This window comes from Phragmites australis, chromosome 3 (genome assembly GCF_958298935.1).
Source record: "Phragmites australis chromosome 3, lpPhrAust1.1, whole genome shotgun sequence".
Taxonomy (NCBI): domain Eukaryota; kingdom Viridiplantae; phylum Streptophyta; class Magnoliopsida; order Poales; family Poaceae; genus Phragmites; species Phragmites australis.
The window spans coordinates 9693589-9714299 of NC_084923.1; the positions used below are offsets into that span (position 1 = coordinate 9693589).

At 41.9% G+C, this 20711-nt stretch overlaps 2 protein-coding genes across 3 annotated transcripts; one reads left to right on the top strand and one right to left on the bottom strand.

Annotated features, from left to right (window-relative positions):
* Positions 1–2328: 2328 nt before the first annotated feature.
* Positions 2329–7420, bottom strand: LOC133912027 (26S proteasome non-ATPase regulatory subunit 4 homolog). 2 transcript variants are annotated; one of them, XM_062354558.1, is made up of 11 exons: positions 7141–7420; positions 6933–7046; positions 6708–6813; positions 6343–6457; positions 6039–6248; positions 5653–5962; positions 4604–4727; positions 3729–3826; positions 3562–3630; positions 2858–2931; positions 2329–2497 (listed from the first exon to the last, which is right to left on the bottom strand). In XM_062354558.1, exons 1-10 carry the CDS (start codon positions 7150–7152, stop codon positions 2881–2883), a joined length of 1209 nt encoding a protein of 402 aa, XP_062210542.1. In that variant the 5' UTR covers positions 7153–7420; the 3' UTR covers positions 2329–2497; positions 2858–2880. The 2 variants fall into 2 exon arrangements, with proteins under 2 accessions (XP_062210542.1, XP_062210541.1); XM_062354557.1 differs by having other exon boundaries at positions 2329–2506.
* Positions 7421–12245: 4825 nt separating this feature from the next.
* On the top strand, positions 12246–18963 carry LOC133912029 (acyl-CoA-binding domain-containing protein 5-like). The gene is made up of 5 exons (XM_062354560.1): positions 12246–13886; positions 17485–17590; positions 17682–17767; positions 18053–18114; positions 18581–18963. Exons 1-5 carry the CDS (start codon positions 12508–12510, stop codon positions 18607–18609), a joined length of 1662 nt encoding a protein of 553 aa, XP_062210544.1. The 5' UTR covers positions 12246–12507; the 3' UTR covers positions 18610–18963.
* Positions 18964–20711: the final 1748 nt, after the last annotated feature.

Below are 20711 nucleotides of genomic sequence, written 5' to 3' on the forward strand. Positions count from 1 at the left end.
TTATATTTGTTGTCTAACTTACTATATTTAACTCATCTTATATTAATTACCTTCGTATGTATTAATAAATAACTTATTTATACTACGAGCATATTATTAATATACCTAAATAATAAGCATAATTTAATTTTATATTCTTATTGGGATCTGATCGTATAAAATTCCCTACAGGGATGTGAATAAAAATAAAATTTCTCTCAATAGCTAAATAAAGATGAAGATGTAAAAACATTTCCTGACGAGGATTAGCCCGTTGCCATCTCTAATTCCAGTAGAGATCGTACAGACCACCTGCGCATTTCCTCAGAAGATAAGAACTAGAATAGCCGTAAACCAGGAACAGCGAAACATGATGAATACAGCTAAAAATAGCTCAAATTGACGTAGGACTAGAGCCCTTTTCGAGATAAGCATTTTTTAACCCTTCGACGCACGCGAGTGTTCATATAAGAGTGAGGCCGTTTGGTAATTAACTGTTTGGTCAATCATGAGCTCTCGATTGTAGACTATTAGACAGGTCTCCAATCTCCACGTTGATGTTCCAAATCTCGCAAACAGAGCTTTGGAAATTTTTTGTATCAGTCTAATTCAAATTCGGTTTTAACAAGTACTATTGTTTCTATTTTCCCTTCTCTCTATATGTATTTCTCCCCTCTTAGTTTCTTTTTCGAAAAATTTGTTCTCTTAGTTCCCATTTGCAATTTGCTCGCTTTGGGTTACGATGTACACTTCTTCCACGCAAACAGAACGCCGCGTCCCTTCAACAAATCAAGAGCTGAGGGGGGTAGGCCCCCTTAGCTACAGAACGACGATACAGACATCTGATGCGAAAAGCAACGTACGTCAACAACAACGCAGTGTCCCTGAAGAATTATTCAACAGCAGTGCGGGAGAGATCACCCGAAGCGCGATACTTGCCGTCGCCGAAGAGGGAACTCCGCCAAACACGACAGCTTATCTGACCTGCTGTCGTTGCCACGGCCAGGAAAGGTCAGCTTCATGGGGCAACACGCTCTTCTGCAGCTCTGCACGCACGAGCCGACGACGATCAGAACGCCAACTCCACCAGAAAAGGGCACAGCACATCGTCTCGTCGATCTGCATCGGGGAAGACTATCTTGACAAGAAAATGCGACAAGCCTTCGCGTCAGTGTTGTACCTGTTTGCTGCCCAAAGGCAGGACACCGTACCCTCCTTGATTGGCTGTGGAGAGACTCTAGCTAACGTTGGGGCGCTAATCCGAAAGGGAATCAAAGGACATCGAGGCTGTCCTGTCAAGATGTGCGCATGGTTAGCATCCTAACGACGTGCTCGAGGCTGGTGAATGGCTAGTATTGTTGATGACGACCTGACGAATAGGTTGGAGTACTGGACAAGGGCCATATCCCAACTTACATGCACTACGCAGGGGGTAAACGTCCATCGCCATCGGTACAATCGAGCCCACAGCGCGGCGACGTTAAGGCCTCTCCCAGTACGAAACTGTGTAGCAGTTTCTTAGCTCCCTCCATACCATCAAGAAATTATCAAGGAAATAAGCTCTCCAATGTTTGATTTCTAATGCCCTCAAAACATAGGTCACCTGTTTAATGTTGTAAACCATAACAGTAGCTATAAATACTATTTTCCTCTCCAGTGAATTTTTTTCCGATGTCTATCAGTTTGATTTCATATCCAGCTAATGTCATCAGAAAGAGCACTAGGAGTGGCCTAACAGCTCAAGATAACGTAACAAATAGGATACTGTTTGATGTCTGAACTCTGAAATCCACGTTTAAATTAAATAAACAAGCACCGAACGGGATTCAGACAGCTGAGACTACTGTTACCATATCCTTTCAGCCACCACAATAGACTATAGCCCAATCGATTGGGGAAAAATTATGCAAACAGGATACTGTTCAAGATAACGTAACAAACAGGATACTGTTTGATGTCTGAACTCTGAAATCCACGTTTAAATTAAATAAACAAGCACCGAACGGGGTTCAGACAGCTGAGACTACTGTTACCATATCCTTTCAGCCACCACAATAGACTATAGCCCAATCGGTTGGGGAAAAATTATGCAAACAAAAACACTGGATCTTCTATTTAACAACCCTGTTCCACCCAACCTATATTAGACTTAAATTATAGCCTAAGAATCTAGCATCATCTCGTCAATGTCACAGGGGAACCACTGTACGTGCAAGCAAATGACTGACGCAAAAAACAGACAGATATTTCAGACGGCTCCTTGGTCATACAGTGCAAAAATTCTACACTTCCAGGCTTGCAACGAGGGCAAATTACCAGTTTCACTTTCGAAATAAACATTTAGAAAACTGAGCTTGCAATACTAAATCTCTTGAACATATATGGAGAGAAGTTTGTAGCAGTCATAATACAAATTCTCTCAGCATTAAGTTATGGTCAAAGCACAATTACACAAGGATAAGTAAATTTCCACGACCGACAGAGTAAATGCAGCCAAATCTTCAATTGCTTTGTGCACCTGCAAAGTCTGAAAAGTGATGGTCATTGATCACTATAACTAAATCTCCACTCCCTTGAGATTGCAGACTATCAAGAAAAATGTAGCACGGAACAGCGTAACAAACAATTGAATATTGCATTGTCTAAAATCATTTTTACATCAAACTATATCCAGCCATAAAATGCTGCTACCCCCACCGAAAGACATTGTTGTATATCTAAAACCCGAAGTATGGCTAAGCACACCACCTCTTATATTATAAAACACATCATCCTAACGCTAATATGACATATGGCTGATAAGAGCTTAACAAGCTATGCAGAATATGCATTTCAACAACGGTTAAATAGAAAGAAGTATGGCATTATAAACTCTTACAGGGAAGCAAGAAAATGGCTACATTAGTTCTTCTCATCTTCTGGTTTGTCCGACTTGTCTTCCTTCTTCACTTGCTGTCCAAAAAAAAGGTACTTCAGATTTGCTACTGATTGAACAGTCAATGACAAAACAATATGGATGCACATAGGTTACTAAGCGAGCAAATTAGTTGTGACTTCTAAAAAAAAACATGCATAGCATTCAGGTGAAACTTGGGTTTATCGCTTCACATAATGGGCATATTTCACCAACCCGGTGTAAAAAACGTCAAATGGCTACATAGATTTTTTTATACCTGTTTTCTAAGGTATCCGCGTGCTGTTGCCTGAAATAATAATGTGCTACTATTTCCATTTCATAGAACCAATTGTGATTGTGGAACATAGGAGCAGTGCCATTACTTCGCTACTTAAATCTTGAATTGAAATTTCTGTTACATCTCTCATAGACATTGTGCCTCAACACATTTTTTAATGAAGATTTTCTGACAGATATTATAGATTATTTTAAGAAGGTGAAGCTGAACAATGAACCAACATCAAAGATTCAATTATCTAAAGAAGGGAATAGAGATGCTCTACAAAAAGTGTGGCATTAGAGCTTGAAATAATAGGGATGTTTTTGAAAGACAATAGTCTGTCATATCATGGCATAACTGTACTGGCAGACCTTCCAATGAAAGGAACCTGAAAAAAAGGGCATACCTCTGCCTGGCCATGCAATGAAGCCAGCAAATCTTTAACAGATGGATCATTGGGATCAACACCGGGAAGCTGTAATTTCACCCCCAAAAAAAAGACCAATTATAAGTAACTGAAATTGCAAAGCTAAAATCGTTTCTGTATGCCATCAGTTTGAAAAGAATACTTACCGAATTAAGGATAGATGTAACAAACGATCTATCTTCAAACACCTTACTCATATCAGACTCACCAGACATGTTGGCATCCTGGACAGACATTTGAAGAGCTGCAGGAGACAAAAACAATCAGAAAACAGAAATAATAGTGAAAACAGAAACAATCAGACATGGTTGATAAAAAAAGCTTTTATAGAAAAGAAAACAGAGATAATAGTGAAATGAAGAATATCAACTATCTATGTTCCGAGTTATGTGAAGATGTTGAATGAAATAAAATCTACCAAGGTATAAATTGACAGCCAGAATATATATACAATTACAGTTTCCTTAATGAGCTATTTATGGTTTACGTGGGCTTGTATTAGGAACGATTAAGCAGATAGGGTGCGCATTAGAAATTTAAAAGGATAAGTATGAAATGAACTTGCAGTCTCTAATGGAGAGAGGACGGGCATTTTACTTATTAGCAACGAACAATGACATAAAATAGTAATTAACAAAGAAAAAAAATAGCTTGATGCCATCGATAAGAGGTAGATGTTGAAAAACATCATCTGGTGTGAGGATGATATGTGGGGCTTGAGGACAAATATCATCGATGTGCTTAGTGAATACTTTTCCAATTTGTTGATTTTTGCGGTAGTACTGAGCAATATGAAGAAAATGCTCATGTTTAAGACTTTAAGTTATTGCTAAGAGAAACAACTCAAGATGTTGCTGATTTATATGTTCCCTATTGGAGCAATACTTATAAATAGCCAGGTTTTCATGTGAACACTAGCAAGTAGCAATTTGTCACTGCCAGAATCAATCGATTGAAACAAATGCCAAATAAACCAGTGTTGTTAAGACTAAAAATAACTTCAGGAAGAAAAAGGACACACCTAATGCCAAGTCCAAGTCAACTGCACCAGCTTCTGCCATAGCAGCATCAGCCACAGCTGCAGATCCTGAAGCACCGCCCTCCATTGACATTGCAAGTGCCTGCTGTAGTAGATCGTCATCATCCTGCAATCACAACTGTATTAGCTATCTGATGTTCATTTGGATTACATTAACTATTCAGATAAATAAATATCCAAAGAATATTAAGAAATGGAAGATAAGTCAGGCGTTTTAATTGAAACCAGTCCTTACTGCTTCCAATATTTTACTATCGATAATGTTCCGGAAGACAAGATATACAGCATATGATCAAAGTAGTTAAACAACTTATATAAATTAAGCAAAAGTTGTGACAGAAAAGTTCACTACTTCCAAAGTTAAGCAAGGGTAAAGCAGATACTATAAACATGGCAGAATCATGAACTAAACAGCATGGAAGCAATGGTTGCTGAAAATTAATTTTAGTGGCCAAAGGATCAAAAAGTAGTTCGGTATTGAGTTGAGGCTTATTTCATTTGGTCAGAAGCAAGTGGCAAGTTGAAATCAAAATACGCACAAGTTATCCCAAGAACTTAACAAATATCTGTGTAATTATACAGGTCCACGGGAGCCAAGAAAAGATGCACCTCCAAAAACAATATTTTCCGTATTTTTCTTTTTCGAGCAGAAATTGATTGTCACCTAGTTATAAATCAAGGGGAAAAAATAAGGGAAGAAGAACGTATCAAGATACTTTATCATTCATGCAACACTAGGATATTACTGCAGGGCTGCCTACAAAGCTTGGGGTTTCAACCTGCATTACCCTCGGGCATGCCTTGACAAACAATCACTGGCAGATCATCACTTAAGTTCTAAAAGGGTGATCCCAAGCGAATGCAAGCAAACGCACTAGCAAGTAGCAATTCATAAATCACAGAAACACAGTTCATGAGAATACATAGAACAATCATAACTTGAAGCATGAAGTAAACCTTTCAAATTGCTGAAACATTTGGAGAGCGGGTCAGGTCATTATTAGTTTCTAACAGTTGGCTAATGATAATACCTTTGGCTGCTCTTTCTTGTCATCGGCAGAAGAATTTGTGGCAGGTTCTGCTTCGGCCATAACAGAATCGCGGTTTGAGCTTGAGGCATGGTCCTTATTTTCAGTATTAGAAGAATCTTCTGTGGTCTTTTTTGCAATAGTCTCTTGCCTTGCTCGCTCTTCTTCCATAGATAACCGCAGGGCAAGTGCCAACTCAGGATCCACATTTGGGTCCACACCAAATTCAAACCCAGATGCTCCAGTAGCTGCAGCAGCTGCTGCAGATGCAGCAAAACCACTTCCACCTTCTTCACCCGTAAATATAGGAGTGCTGTGAAAAGATAGGAAAACAAGGTTACCAACAGACATGCAGCATCAGAAGCCTTAATAACAGGACATGCAATTACCTTAGAAGGACATCAGAAAGGGCATTTTCACCAGGAGGGGAATGAACAATGTGACTGCTATCACTGCTGTTGACAGCAGCGATCAGTGCTTCCAGTTTCTCAGGCTTTTCGTCATCAGATTCACCGAAGTCAACAATGTCAAGAGCAACATTGTTTTTCTTCAGCTTCTTCCCGATTGTCTCCAAAACTTTCTTGTCATATTTCACAGGACTGGCAGATAAGACCAGTGACATTAACCACAATTCAAAGAAACAGTAATATTTGTCATGAAACTTATGCCACCCCGTGGGCGACCCCCGCGTACCTTCCAATAAAAGCTATAATCCTCTGCTGTTGCCTCTTGTTCTGGCGATGCTTTAGCGCCAGCTGAGCAACCTGGATCGCCGCAGCCAAGTTTGCTTCAGCACCAACTTCCAACCCTGCACAGTATATTGCCGGGCATCATTTTGTCAGAAAACTACAGGTGCCCCAATTTACCAATATTATGAGACAACAACACAACCATGATATCACCAAGTGAAGTCTGAAATGCCGCAACATTGCTAGCTTCCTAGCTTAAGCCGTTACACTGAATCCCTAAATTAATTGGCATAGTTCTCCTTTCGTACCATCATAAAATACTTCCACCGCGGTAGTAAAAGCTAGGCTTTGGGGTCAATGTGAGCTTACCGTGCATACAGGCGAGGATCTTCCCGAGGTCGCTAGTGGGCGTGACGAGCACGCGCACGCCCTTGCCGGCCATCGTCATGATGCCTACCGTGTTCTCTGGGTTCGACTGCGCACAACCCACCCAAAAGCAATCAGATCCGGAACCCCAGAAAACCCTAAACCACACGCAACTACGCGAATCCGATCGATCGGATCGGAGGAGGGGGTGAGACGGGCGGGCGGTACCTGGGTCTTGGCGCCGCAGATGAGGTTGACGGCGTCGGCCTGCGCCTGGAACCGCGACGGCGCGTAGTCGCCGTTCCGCATCCACTCCGAGTTGTCTATGCAGATCATCGTCGCCTGCACGAGGGGACCAGACAACGGCGAGAAAATTAGTTCCAGATCGAAGTTCGCCGAGAGAGAAAAAAGGGCGGCGGGGCGGCGCACGGCGTACCTCGAGCACCATCGTGTCGCCGCCGCGGTCGAGGGAGGGTTTGGGCTTGGTTTGAGGAGCACAAGGTAGAAGAGAGGGGAAGGAAGGCGCGTGCGTCCTTGTTTGGAGTCGGAGGCTAGGGTGAAGAAGGTCTGACTCAGAACCCAATACCGCCCCATGCCCGACCGTGAAGCGTACACCGGCGATGGGCTAGATTCCGGCCCAATAGGGCTTCATTTGGTAACCACGCCTCCATCCTGACCATCTAGGGAACTAGACCCACGACTGCACGAAACATGCATTTGGCTAGAGCATAGAATGGATCAACCCTGGCTCAAACCCCATTGTTCCAAGGGAAAAAGAAATATCCACTCTCCATGCCAGGACAAAAAATCACGGCGTGTGCCATCGCTCTCGCTTGCACCGAAGCCCCCAAACACTCTCGCGCCACTTGGTCCAGCAGCTCCTATGACAGGCTCTATTCACGTTTTGACGTAGCTTCCTCCTCGACTCTGTAACTCCTCTGGCGTCACTCCCTCCTCGATCCAACGGTTGCCATCCTGATCTGGCGGTTCTCATCCCGTCTCTTCATCTCTTCCTAGGTTTAGATCTTGTGGTGGTCAGGACTTAACATCCTTATCATGGTTAGAGAAGGCATTAGCAAGGAAGAAGATGGTCGGGAACCATGGCCCTAGTCAAACCCTCCTCTATCAAGCCCAACGTTAGTAGTAACCTCGCTTTTTCGACTGAAACTACCTCTTTGCTAACTTGACAGCATGTTGACCATGCAGGATGGTCCTCCCACAAGCCACCATCGCACACCTCATGCATGTCGAGGTGTCAAGCTCCTCAGATCCGTGGTGGTGGGCTTTAGGGAGTTGTGCGATGGCACACCATGAGTCGAAGGGTTCTCTTTGTGGAGTAGTAACACTAGACTGTCCTAGGCGACATCAGTGTCTTGGCCGGTGGTGGTAGTCCACCAATGGTGCCATATTGTATGGTGATGATGGATCATTTTGCATTAGTTTTGCGGTAGTTTGGTAATACGTTGTTGGACATAGACTGTACAGGAACGACAGTTTCTTGCCATCAAATACCAGTGTCAAACGCCATGACATCAGAACTTCTGATTAGCAAACTAAAAACCAACCCGAAACCCTAGGATTTGAGGAACTCCGGACATTTCGATCCATATCAGAACTTTCGATCCAAAGAATTGGAACATCTGATTAAAACAAAACCATAGACCCGAGAGCCTAAAAATCTAACACATCGGACATTACGACTGGTATCGGAACTTCTTATTAAATCGATCGAAACTTCCAATCAACTCAGAATATTTTCAACCTAAGTGTCCATGTTGTGAATTGTGTCTTTCATTCTCAAGATAAACTTTGATCACTAAGTTCATGGCAAAACTTTCAACGTTGCATCCCTCTTAATAGTACAATATTTCTATAATCAATTAAAATAAAATGCTATAACCCTAGGAATATTCAACCGACATATTCTTTCTTCACTTTTGGGGATCGCCGATGTCATTTAGCTTTTTATCATAGGGACTTTTACTTATTCAAATACTTATTGAACATATTAGTCTCTTAACCCACATAGGGGACTTAAATGCACTTTCACTTCTCTGCTTATCTATCTTAGGTACAAGAAGCCCTTTTTTGCAACAAGTATAGAAATCTTAACAAATTAGTTTTGAAAACATCATTCTACTAATTAGCATTTCCTTTTGAAAATGCATTCCAAATATATTTTTAGATGTACAAAAGTTAAGGATCCTTTCAACAGTCACTGGTTTGGATCAAATATCAACATTCTTATACCTGTTTTAGAACCGTAGCCCTGATTGATGCAGGCTTCTGAATATACTATCCTCTTGCATTTGTTCTCTGAAGTGATATGGTTTAAATAGGTTGGACCAGTTCAATTTAATTCCTCAATATCTTTTTTTTATCACAGTTTTTTTTATAATAGTCTATGCTTCTATAACGGCCTGTAACATTCTTGCGAATCCTGCCACCACAATCCATAATATATAGCTTGTGCTGGGGTTACATCTAAAAAAGGTTTAAAAATATTATTTAATAAGGAACTATTTTGACCTGCAACAACTGTGTACTGATCTGTTTCTTTGAGTGGTGATGTCTCTACATCCTATTTGATCTATTATTGTTCATATTGTCAATACGACTTCGCTATTTGATCTATCATTGTTCATATTGACAATATAACTTCCATTCCTCCTATCTGCTCACATTGTCCTCTTAATATGTGTGTTTTTTATGGTTACATCCTGAATGTGTGTTGTATGTCTGTTAAGCAAAAGTTGACATTATATTGTGGTTCTGTGAATATATGTTTTTTTTTTCCTTTTCTACACTGGATTATTTTTCAGTGATCTGTACATTCATAATTTCCTCCATATGGCCATAGGCGCCGCTGTCCATACTCTTCACCTTTCTTGGCAGACCCCTTGTCCTGCCCTTGTTTGTCGCCGTTGTATACATCATGCAAGGGATCGACTCACAGCTGCGTGAGAAGTTTGTAGGGGACAGTGGGTCGTGAGAGCATCCTGGGATGGGAGCATGGAAAAAGCAGTGTAGCAAAGATTTTTCAAGTTTGGCCCCGATGTGATCAAGGTATATGTGTATTGTTGCCTTCTCGGCATTCAGAAACTTGGCCTGGCTACTGGTAAGTGTTGTTTGTATGTCAATTAGTTGCTAGATAGTTTCTTTGTTAGGACTAATAACATTTGCCATTTTGAAAATAATTTTTTGGCAAAAAGAATGATCAACTGGAAACATTTTAAACTTTGGCGTTGCTTCACTGTACTCAAAGGATGCATAATGCCTGAAGAAGTATGTTTATTATCTCATTTTAACATATTTGACTCGATATATTAAATTTTAATTACTTTGTTGTCATTGAGCAAACAACATCTCTTTGAGCTGTTTTCATTACTCATTAATGAGCGTGTAACAAAGCAAACAAAAGGGCATTTTACTGCAGTACTCAATAAAAGAGAAATTTAATAGGAATTGCTACCATTATGCCCTTCTACAAGCAGGTTAGTTCCTCTCTATGTTCAGGTTTGTCTTCTAAAGTATAAACTCTAAAATAAAATCAATGGACATGGATATGTGAAGACAGTTCAGCCAACATAATTACATTTTTTTCTTCTCATCTAGCTAATTGTTGCTACCTACATTATTACTTTATATCTTTAGATGGTTTCTTATCTATTTTCTCGGACAATTTACTACAACCCAACATACTATCTCATCTTCATGTAAACTTAAAAATCTTGCAATCACCCTTATATTTTAAATATTACACATAGATTACTATATATCACATAGACCAGGTTCAAGCAATACGTTCTTCAATTCACATATATGTCTCTCTCATAAAAAAAGCAATATCCTTACAAACAATTATTCTATGGTAAGTTTAAAAACTATATTTTAATCAACCACTTTTATAGTTATTTTTATGTATCATTACTAAAAGCCCTTCTACCAAGCTTATCAGAACATATTAGCAAATTATGCTAATACGTACCTACCGTTTGATGATAAAAGATTGATACTTCAACGCAATGACAAAATTTGGAAAGTAGACTACCGCGTTAGAAACAAGCACATGTACAAGAGGCTTTTGAAATGTTGGAAGAAATTTTGCATATAACAACAATTTACAGCTAGGGCATATCTTCTTTTTTCAACTGCTAGAGTCCACCAAGTATACAATCAAATGTGCATATCACACATGTAGATGTATTACACATTGACGATAATAACATAGATATAACCACTGTACCTATCTAGCTAAAATTGTTCACATTAACGAATAAAGAAAACCTACGACATCTCTTACAAAGACAATTAGATCGAAAGACAGTTGATGATATACATATACTACCACTATCTGATAAGACTATCTTTTTTACTAAAGCAAAGCAGGCAACCAACATATATTGCCACTATCTCAGATTACACGGGGGCGCGGCAACACCACGTTGTTATTCTAGCGATAAACTAAAGCCTAAGAAACATGACACCAACATTAGGGAAACTTTCTAACCATCTTAGTCTATTGTTTCTTTTGGGCTTTTGGCCACTTTTAAATACTAATACCTATTCACCAACACATGTAGCCACATCAACCTTTTGACATTAGATCTCCGAAGAGCACCATCACAAAATATCATTGTACCATGAAGCTTCACAAAACATATAGCCTAGCTAACCCATCTTCCTGACCTCTACAGCATTTGACCCCCTCTCACCAAAATTCCTTCTGCTCTGCCTTGCATGAATCATTGAGGACTAGTGGATTTTCATCCTGCAGCGATGGTGGTGAATGTTAAGGGCAAGAGGGTACAAAGTGCGTGGTGCTCTACCCTCCCTCCAAACCCCTGACCATGAAGTAGTGCAACAGACTAATACAACAATGTATAGTGTTAGCGGCAGATGATGAACAAAGCTAAGGTGAATATGACGAGTGATGTGTAGCCGAGGTTGGGGAGGCGGCGGTCTTCAGGCACATGGATGGAGGAGGAAAAATAGCGTAAGTTTGTTCTCTATTTGTCGCCGTTTGCGATGAATAGGGTCATTGATTCATTTGTTGTGTCCGTAGATAAGAAGGTTGTACTGTGTCCACCAAAACATCCTCCCGAATTCAACTCGTAGAATTGAGATCATAATATCACACTAGTACTTTTACATAGCATCCTATTGACAGAACGATGAAGATAATGATATGGCCACGTTGTTATCATAGGAAAGAAAGTTTTTCGTAGAACCGAATCATATAAAATTTGCTTTCCTTTTGCTTGGCACTGAGTTGTTCTTTAGAGATATTTCTTCATTGACAAGTTAACCGTGACCAACGAGTGCACTCTGCAGCTAGAATAAATCCCGGCGACAAGTATCTTGTGCAACTTATCCTGGACCCCAAGGCCGCGTCACTTGGAACACAAACGACCGAACCCCAGCGTGGCAGATCTGCAGTCTCCGCTGCCGCCGCTCTGCACCTCTTGCGAGCGGTGATCCTGCCTAGCTCGGTAGCTCGTCCCTACGCCGCGAGGGGCAACACAAAACCGCCTGACGCCTGATGGCATCGGCGTCGCCTCCTGAAGCGGCTCCCGGACGAGAAGACTTTTTCGCCGCCGCCCACCACCGAGGCCCTCGTGGCGATCGTATCCGTCCGAATGTGCCTTGCTTTGGCGCCCCACCTCCTTTACTCACCTTCAATCTCTCTTCTGTTCCCCTTCCGCTTACCTTTCCCTTTCCTCTCCCCTGTCCCCTCCTCCGGCCCAGCCGAGCAAGAAAGCGAGAGGAAAAAAAAGCCGCACCGGCTTCTTCCCCCGGATAGATGGAGCTGTTCTACGAGCTGCTCCTCACTGCGGCGGTGACCCTCCTCGCCGCGTTCCTTCTGGCCACGCTCGTCACCGCCAATGATCCCCCGCGCCGCGAGAGCGGGACCGATCGCGCCGCCGCCACGATCACCGAGGAGGCGGTGGAGGAGGAGGAAGAGGAGAGGATCGTCGAGGTCGACGAGGTGACGCATAGCGAAGGGAGGGCGGCGCCGGCGGAGGCGGAGGGGTGGGCTGAGGTGGAGAAGGCGCTGGCAGTGGTCGTGGAGGAGGAGGAGCCGGAGTGCTTGGTCGAGGAGGAGGAGGTTCGGTTTAAGGCTGCTCTGGGTGCGCGTGTTGGTGCTGGAGTGGAGGAGGAGCAGGAGGAGGTGCATGTCGGCGAGAAGCGGCGTGGTTTGACCGCTGCGGCTGCTGCGACGGGGGTGGTTATTGAGGCGAACCCTCATGTGTTGGGCACTGAGGTGGTTCCTAGGGAGATTCTTGATTTGGTGGGGTTGGAGAGAGGGAGGGTGCAGGATGTTGGAGTGAAGCAGCATGATCTGGGTGCGGATGTTGCTCCCAGTGAAGTTATTGACGCGCGATCGGAGAAGCGGGGAATTCAGGTTGTTGAAGTTGCTGAAGTGCTCCCCTTGAAAACGGAAGCTGTTGAAGTCAAACAACATCATTTGGTTGCTGAAGTTGCTCCTGCTGCGGAGGTTCTTGACGCAGGATTGAAGGAGGAGAAGAGTGTGCAAGTTATTGATGTGAGGCCGGATGAATTGACTGCTGAGGCTGCTCCTGAAGAGATTCTTGACGTGATATTAGAGAAGAAGGAGGAGCAAATTGTTGAGGTGAAGGAGCGTGAATTGGCTGTAGAGGCTGCTCCACAACCAGTTCTCAATGTGCCATTGGCAGAGAAGGAAAAACTTAGAGATCAAGAACCCATTGAAGAAGAAGCCGACGAAAATGAGGAAGTGATGAGCAAGGAGGAAGCTAAATGTGAGGCCCATCCAGTTGATCAACAAGAAGAATTGGTACCTGAACAGGAGTTAGTAGCTAGGAAAACTGATGATGTGGAGGTCAGTCACGAAGGTAGCTCTAGTGATAAAGTGGTTACCGAGTTACCTGTGGAGGTAGTGACATTGCAAGGGCTGCCGGAGGATGACGCTGAAGCAGACATGGACTTTGGGGAGTGGGAAGGGATTGAGAGGAGTGAGGTGGAGAAGAGGTTTGGTGCGGCGGCAGCGTTTGCTGCTAGTGAGGCAGGGGCGACTGCTCTGTCGAAGCTTGATAGTGACGTGCAGCTGCAGCTTCAAGGGCTCCTCAAGGTTGCCATTGATGGTCCCTGTTATGACTCTACACAGCCACTTACACTGAGGCCTTCATCTCGCGCAAAATGGTACTCATTTTTCTTTCTGATCTACATTTATCGTTGGTTTACTGCGGTAGGTTATAGCTCAAAGATAAACAGAGACTGGCTTGGATGTCAGCAGCACTGGAATATTGGACCTGGGCTATATTTTCATCAAGGCAGATCAAGTGTAGCAGGCCAGTAGTCTTCGATAGTAAAAAAAATTAATATAAACAAATCCTATCGAAACTGAAGCGTTTTGTGTTTTGCTGTTCCAAAGTTGGCAAAATATGCACTCTAGGAAATCTGGCACATTTAGGTAGCTAAATCATAACGGCAGTTGAGTTATTTGATAGTGCAGGTCTATTTTGTCTACCTTAGAGTTCACTTATAAGCTACTCCCTCGGTTTCACTATGTTTGCCATGGCCTTGGGAGAATTTGTTTCAAAAATTTTGTCCATTGAGGAAATCAAGAGTATAGTTATTGTGATATTCTCACTCTCTACCCCTAATTAAATGCTTTGAAAGAGAAAATTTGGTTGTATCATGTTATTTAATAGGGGTATGGATGGTCATTTTACATTGACTTTTTCTTGGACCTATTGCTTCCTCGGTTAGTGCGCATGGTGGGCTATGGACAAACATAGTGACATAGAGGGAGTAGTTAATTATAGATTTTGGTTGTAAGGCGCAAAAGCCACCTTGCCACCAGCTTCAGCTTGTATGAGGCTTTATGTGGAAATGGGTTTCAGCTATAAGGTAAACTCAAAAATAAAACCACACCATCTGTGGCTTCAGCTGATAAGCCTAAAAACAGATGCTAAAGTTGGGGCAAACGAGTTCAAAGCAACTCTGAAGCTTAAACCTTTTGCTATAGATAGGCAATCCACAGTGAAAGTAGTAATGAATCTTGTTTCCTTGCTGACAAATCATGTTTATCAAAGTAAACCTGAAATGGAAAGAAATGCAATGCATTATTGGTCCAAAGGACTTATGCATTTTGGGGCGTTATGATTGACTATTGGTTTCATCAGATATTCAGATCTGAGCTTCATGCACTAAGAAAGGTGTGATGAACATATCACATCCTACATAATTAGATTTATGCATTTATGTTTAAGGTATCCAATTGGAATAGGAATTATGGCAACTCTGTACTACAAGTCTTGGGTTTCCTTCATCTTCTTTCCTGAGTTTGGGTTTATCAGTTTCCTTAAGGTTCAGAGAAAGATTGAAAGAAGCATATAGCTTCTTTACAAAAAGAACAAAGGAAGCATACAATGTAGGGATTTTTATGCCTTGCCTCCTTGGTGGCAAGGAGAATATTGCCCTTTCCTGCATTGAGACAATGAGAATCCATGCTTTCTTCTCAAATTTGATCAGGGGGTGGTAGCCTTTTAATTTGTATTATTTTGAGGTTTTGAGCAGGGTGAATGTCTTACAAAGACTAATGGAAGTGTGGCAAGGACCTACAAGCATATTTAACAATACTATTTTCTCCATGTAGTTTGATTTATGATTTGCAGTGCTCTTAAAAAACACTTCTGCAGATAATCATGTAGGGGATTTTTGTCTGTAATTAAATTTAATAAACCAGAAATTCACAAACATTTTACCAAGTTAAGTTCCAAGGTCATTCTTAAATATAACTATTTGAACCTGTTCTTGGGGTACAATCATGTCCTCACTTGTGGTATCTTTTCTTTCTACTTTTTGCATATTGCCACCTGTACTTAAGTTGGCATTTTGCAACCTGGGGTCTCATCTTTTGGCAGAGAAACATTTTTGGTAGAAATACGATTTTACCACTAGTTGCCACCTGCATTTTTGTATTTCAAAGTCGCAGTACATAATTTTGCTGCCTTATAGTTGAGAACCAGATGGGAAATTTCAAAGCATGGGTGAGAAATTTGAAGTACGGTGGTAAATTATCACTTTTCATAGTTTGGGTGGGTATTTAGCTATTTACAGAAGCTCAATATTATAGGTGTCTTTGGTGCAATTATGAAGTGAAATAACAATTCTGCGTCAAGTGAATCACTGTTTCTTCTTTAGTTTGGCATAGTTGACAGCATATAGGCACCGACCATCCTCTGTTTGAGCAAGTTTTGCCCCCTTAAGAATCTGTGCATAATAATTAGCCACCGAAGAACCTCACCATTTGGCTTGTGTCTCTGTGATCATGTCTTCGAAATGGCATCAACATGAGAAGCTTGTCTTGCCTATAAACATGCTTCTGTATGTTGGAGTGTAGTGCTGTGATGCATTCCATTTCAACTGGAAGATATGGTTGTTTGTTGATGTTGCGCTTGCCACACCCTTTTCTGGAACTGCAAATACTTCCTGTGCACCTGAATTCTGAGACCAGCTTTGATATTAGTGTTAATTCCTCATATGCCACTGTAATTTGTTCTGCATGAGAGCACTAGTTTAGAGCTGCTTCATCCTGCCAGCCATCACTTTATGAGCAATCGATACAGTACCATATTTTTAGAATGCGAAAGAAGCATAGCATTAAATGATAGGGTTTTAGCGGAAGCATCACCAAAATCGACAAACCAAGCACAAGATCAACACGTGAGACACGATGTTTTTTAACAAGGTTCGATCATCTTACCTACATCCTCGAGGCATGACTACGGACACTCCTCCCCATATGATTTGTTTCCGTCGATGCGGTTATACGGTGGTGCCTAATATTTAAAGGCCCGAAAATAGGAGTCCGACTACAACTCTATTCCTAGTCAATCCATTTACAACTCAAGTCTATATGTAACCGATCTTGTACATATATTCAACACATATCCCAATATTAAAAAAGGAGCAATAGGTCAAAGAAATTATTAGCTGTTGGTTTGCCTTCAGAGTTCGGAATGAGCTATTGTTATGACGTGACACCTCATGCATATTTCTAGCAATTTCTTCTATGAGCCACAAGAGCTATGAACACTGAAAGATGCATTAATACGTGTTGCACATGCACACCATTTCAGCTCTCCCTTTTTCTGGCCAATTGTCTCTTAGCTTTTTTTATGGATCAATTAAATAGGCTACTACCAACCTGTTTTATGCATCTAACTACCAAACTTAACCATTGGTGGAGCGAGAAGAATAATAGAATAATGTAGATGTTTTAAAATATTGACAGCTGGTCAAAAGTATCCAATAGAAAGTTCAACATACCTAACTGATCTAAATGAGGTAACAGGACAGATACCTTGCCCCTATTTCTGACAGTCTGATGCATATCTCTTTATATTAAGGCATGCGATGTTCCACTAATCATATATATGTGTACCCTTAAGTAATACTAGAGTTAACACTTGCAATAATTATATAATGGCTACTTGTATGTATGTTATTTCCAGCAGTTCTAGGGAATATGCAAGCTATAAATTGATTTAAGGACAAGATACACGAGACATGGTATAAGAGATAGACATGTTGGCAATCATTCAATTTTTTTGGATCCTTGCTGTCACCAAGTTTGGATGTCCAAAAGCGCATCGTAACAGTCATCTGACAAGGATGTTCTATCATTAGCTAACAAAGCATGCTATATTTTCTATAGTTGATGGGTTCTGTGTAGTCATGCCTAGTGTTTTTATACTGTGAAATTATGTAAAACTGGGGATTTTTCTCTCAGGGTCGCTTGGCAAAAGTTAGGGAACATGCATCCTGAGATTGCTATGGAAAAATACATGAATCTTTTATCAGAAACTATTCCGGAGTGGATGGGAAACAAAACATCAGTAAGTTTTTTTTTCCCAAAGTTTTGACCTAAGTTTCTTTGGACATATTTTCTTGATTCAAAGCTGACAATTCATGTATGTTATACTCTAGGACACAAAGAAACATGAAGCCGGCGGTTCTTCTGGGAGGCCCATCTTAACCATGGCTGCTGCAAGCGATCAACAGATCAATCAAGGGTAAACTACTATTATTGAAATGTGAAATGTAGAACAGTGAGAACACGTTCACCTTACCAGTGTTGTACTTGCCATGGTGACTGGTATGTATTGGGGCCGGACTGCTGGTTCAAGAATATCTTCAATGAAATTTTCAGCACGCTATGTGTACAAGTTTTTTTTATTGTAGTATATACCTGTCACAATTGGTAGCTGTCCCATGATCTGGTATGATAATCTTATTTAGAACAAGCGTACATAAAATGGTTAGTGGATAACTTGGTGCTGTTGATGAATTTCTGACAGGAATGAAGATAGTACTAGCATAGATGAAGGCCGCCTAACGACTTCCCCTAACTCAGAGAAAGGTACATCTTCACATACATTAGCACTGTGGCAGGATTTAGTTTTTGCTCCTACCTCCTAGAAAAAGAAAATGTATTCACATTAATGAGTGTGAACACTGTTACTGTAGGACGTGCTGGTTCAATGATTGAAGTACCTTTGTGGTGCTAATTTTTCTGGCAGATATAGTCAACTTCAGAGTTCATGCACCCTCTTTTTTTCCCTTTTCGGTGACAATATTTAGCTGGAAGGTTAATTTAAGTTTCTGATTAAGATTGTATTTGTGATAGCTCTCCTGCCTTTCATTGTATTACCAGACCCTATATAGTACTAGTTACACCAATTGCAGGGTGTTTTAATTCATGATAGTCAATTAATATATCCTAAGTAACTGAATTTGTTCCTTTTCTGTGTAGTCATTTTTCTTGATTATAATCGACTACTTCCTCATTCTGTTTATCAATTCAATCTACCCTGTAAATTTTTCAGGACAGAGCTCTGACATCCCTGCTGAATGAAATTAACACTACTCGATTATTCATGCATCAGTGATTCAGCCCATTGCTGAGAGCCTGAGACCACTATTGATGCCTTCCTCATAAGATTAGATTTGTACAGTGGCTGTGGTTGTGCTAATATTAGCACTGTGATGGTGTGGTTCGTGTGTGTATATATATATATATATGACTGTATATATCTGTAACTACCGCTCCTTCTGCCGTATTTGGCCAGTTGCAGACTTATCATCGGTTGTAGTCTGTATAACAACCCCCTGGTAAGTGGTAATTATATTTCTTACCATGCAGTTTGGAACGACAAATTAAGTGATTTAAGGAAGAATTGCTGAAATCATCTTGGTTTGAAGGAGCGTAGTTCTTTTGTCCATAACTTTTCACGCTATCCTCGTTTGAATGGTTCAGGAACGTCCAACTTCTTGGAGGTGACACCGTGACAGTTACTACACACGTGTCGTGTCGCAGTCATCTCGTTCCGTCATTTTCCGAAGCAGAATGGACTCGTGAGGCCAGCACAGTCCCGAGGCTTGGCTGGATGCCTGGATCAGAAATTGGATACTTGTGCCTTCTGATGGAGAGAGAGAGAGAGAGAGAGAGAGAGAGAGAGAGAGAGAGAGAGAGAGAGAGAGAGAGAAGTGCAAAACCGTAGACCCTACCAGAGAAATACTTGGCATTTCTGTCCGACGACATAACCTGTGACATGCTCGGAAAAATATTCAGTGCAAACCCTCTTCTCAGTGAAAACGTGAAACCCTCTAAAAAAACATATTTAGATGTACTTCCCTCTTTGTTCACGTTTTGTCACTTTCATATCTCATGCGCTAAATCGAGTTTAGCCTTAAAATTTTACATGTATGTGCGTCACCAGCTCATGTACATGTGTGATATTTTTCTCGAATTTTTCAGTGCATCTAAATATGTTTTTTGAAGGGTTTTTACGTTTCTACAGAGAATGGGTTGCACTTAATATTTACAAAAGGGCGATCAAATCAGCGTGGCTACGTGGATTCATGGAATTTCGACCGCAGAGTTCTCGCTGCACGGTTTTGTTCGCATCAACGTCATGTTCAACCACGGCCACGAACCGCACGAGTCACGTGAGTAAACGACCCACGAGAGCTCTGGCACGGTAGCCGAGCTGTACTTGTCCGACGCCCACAACTGCGAAGCCTGCAACAAGTGTCTCGGCGCGCTGGGCCGGCCGGCCGGGCGCGTCCGTGACCGTGCCGCCGAAACCACGGCTGCCCGGCCCTATCCGGCGTCGTCTTTTCGACGGGTGCGGCACCGCGAGTCAAACATACATACCCCGTGGCCGGCTCCAGCACGCCCGTGAACCCAGCGAGGCGTACCCCGCGCGGCCGAGGGGCGCGCCAAAAAACGAAGCGCGCAGCGACCCGGCTACCGCCGAAACGGGAGCCAGCCATCGCAAGGCGGAATCGAAAGGCTGCTGCCGCCGCCCGGCGATGCGCTTTTCCTTGTGGTGGCGCCTACATGCTTTGCTTTGTGAATGTGGGATTCGCGAGCACGCGTGCGAGCGCCCCACTCCGCGGATTGTAGGCTATAACAGCCTTGTATGCGGCTACGGAACAAAAGATACTGCAAGTGACTAGTGTTTTGGGAAAGATTTAAGTTTTTCTCATCCAACAACCACTCGTCAAATGCCATAGAACTTTGCTGTCCTTAAGTTTTTACCACAGGAGAGAGTGAAATTCTTACCCACGTGTCATTTAGGCTCTTTTTCCCGCCACCTAGCCGATCCAACATTGTAGGACATGGGAAATATCTTCCCTACCCCTGGTTGTGAGCACGCGGGAAGATGACGGCTCCAACGTAGGGGTGGAAATGAGCCGGGCTCGAGTGAGCTCGTGTGCTAAGCCAGGCTCAGCTCGACTACTTAGACGAGCTTGAAAAGCGACTCAAACTCAGAACTGGCTCAAGCCAAGTCTGTTGCAGCCAATTTTGACTTGCCTCTAAATGATCTTCATGCAGATACACATTGTTCCATTGATAATATAGTATAATATATTGCATATTTAATTGTTCGATTGATTCGTAAGCGTAAATTTACAAATTGATAATATATGATATAATATATTGCATATTTA

Coding starts and splice junctions, on each gene's coding strand:
- LOC133912027 (XM_062354558.1), bottom strand. Junction 3,631..3,728: donor TTACATCTATCCTTAATTCG/GTAAGTATTCTT, acceptor GTGAAATTACAG/CTTCCCGGTGTTGATCCCAA. Junction 2,932..3,561: donor CATTGCATGGCCAGGCAGAG/GTATGCCCTTTT, acceptor TTTTTTGGACAG/CAAGTGAAGAAGGAAGACAA.
- LOC133912029 (XM_062354560.1), top strand. CDS start 12,508: ATGGAGCTGTTCTACGAGCTGCTCCTCACTGCGGCGGTGACCCTCCTC. Junction 13,887..17,484: donor CCTTCATCTCGCGCAAAATG/GTACTCATTTTT, acceptor TTTTTCTCTCAG/GGTCGCTTGGCAAAAGTTAG. Junction 17,768..18,052: donor GATCAACAGATCAATCAAGG/GTAAACTACTAT, acceptor AATTTCTGACAG/GAATGAAGATAGTACTAGCA.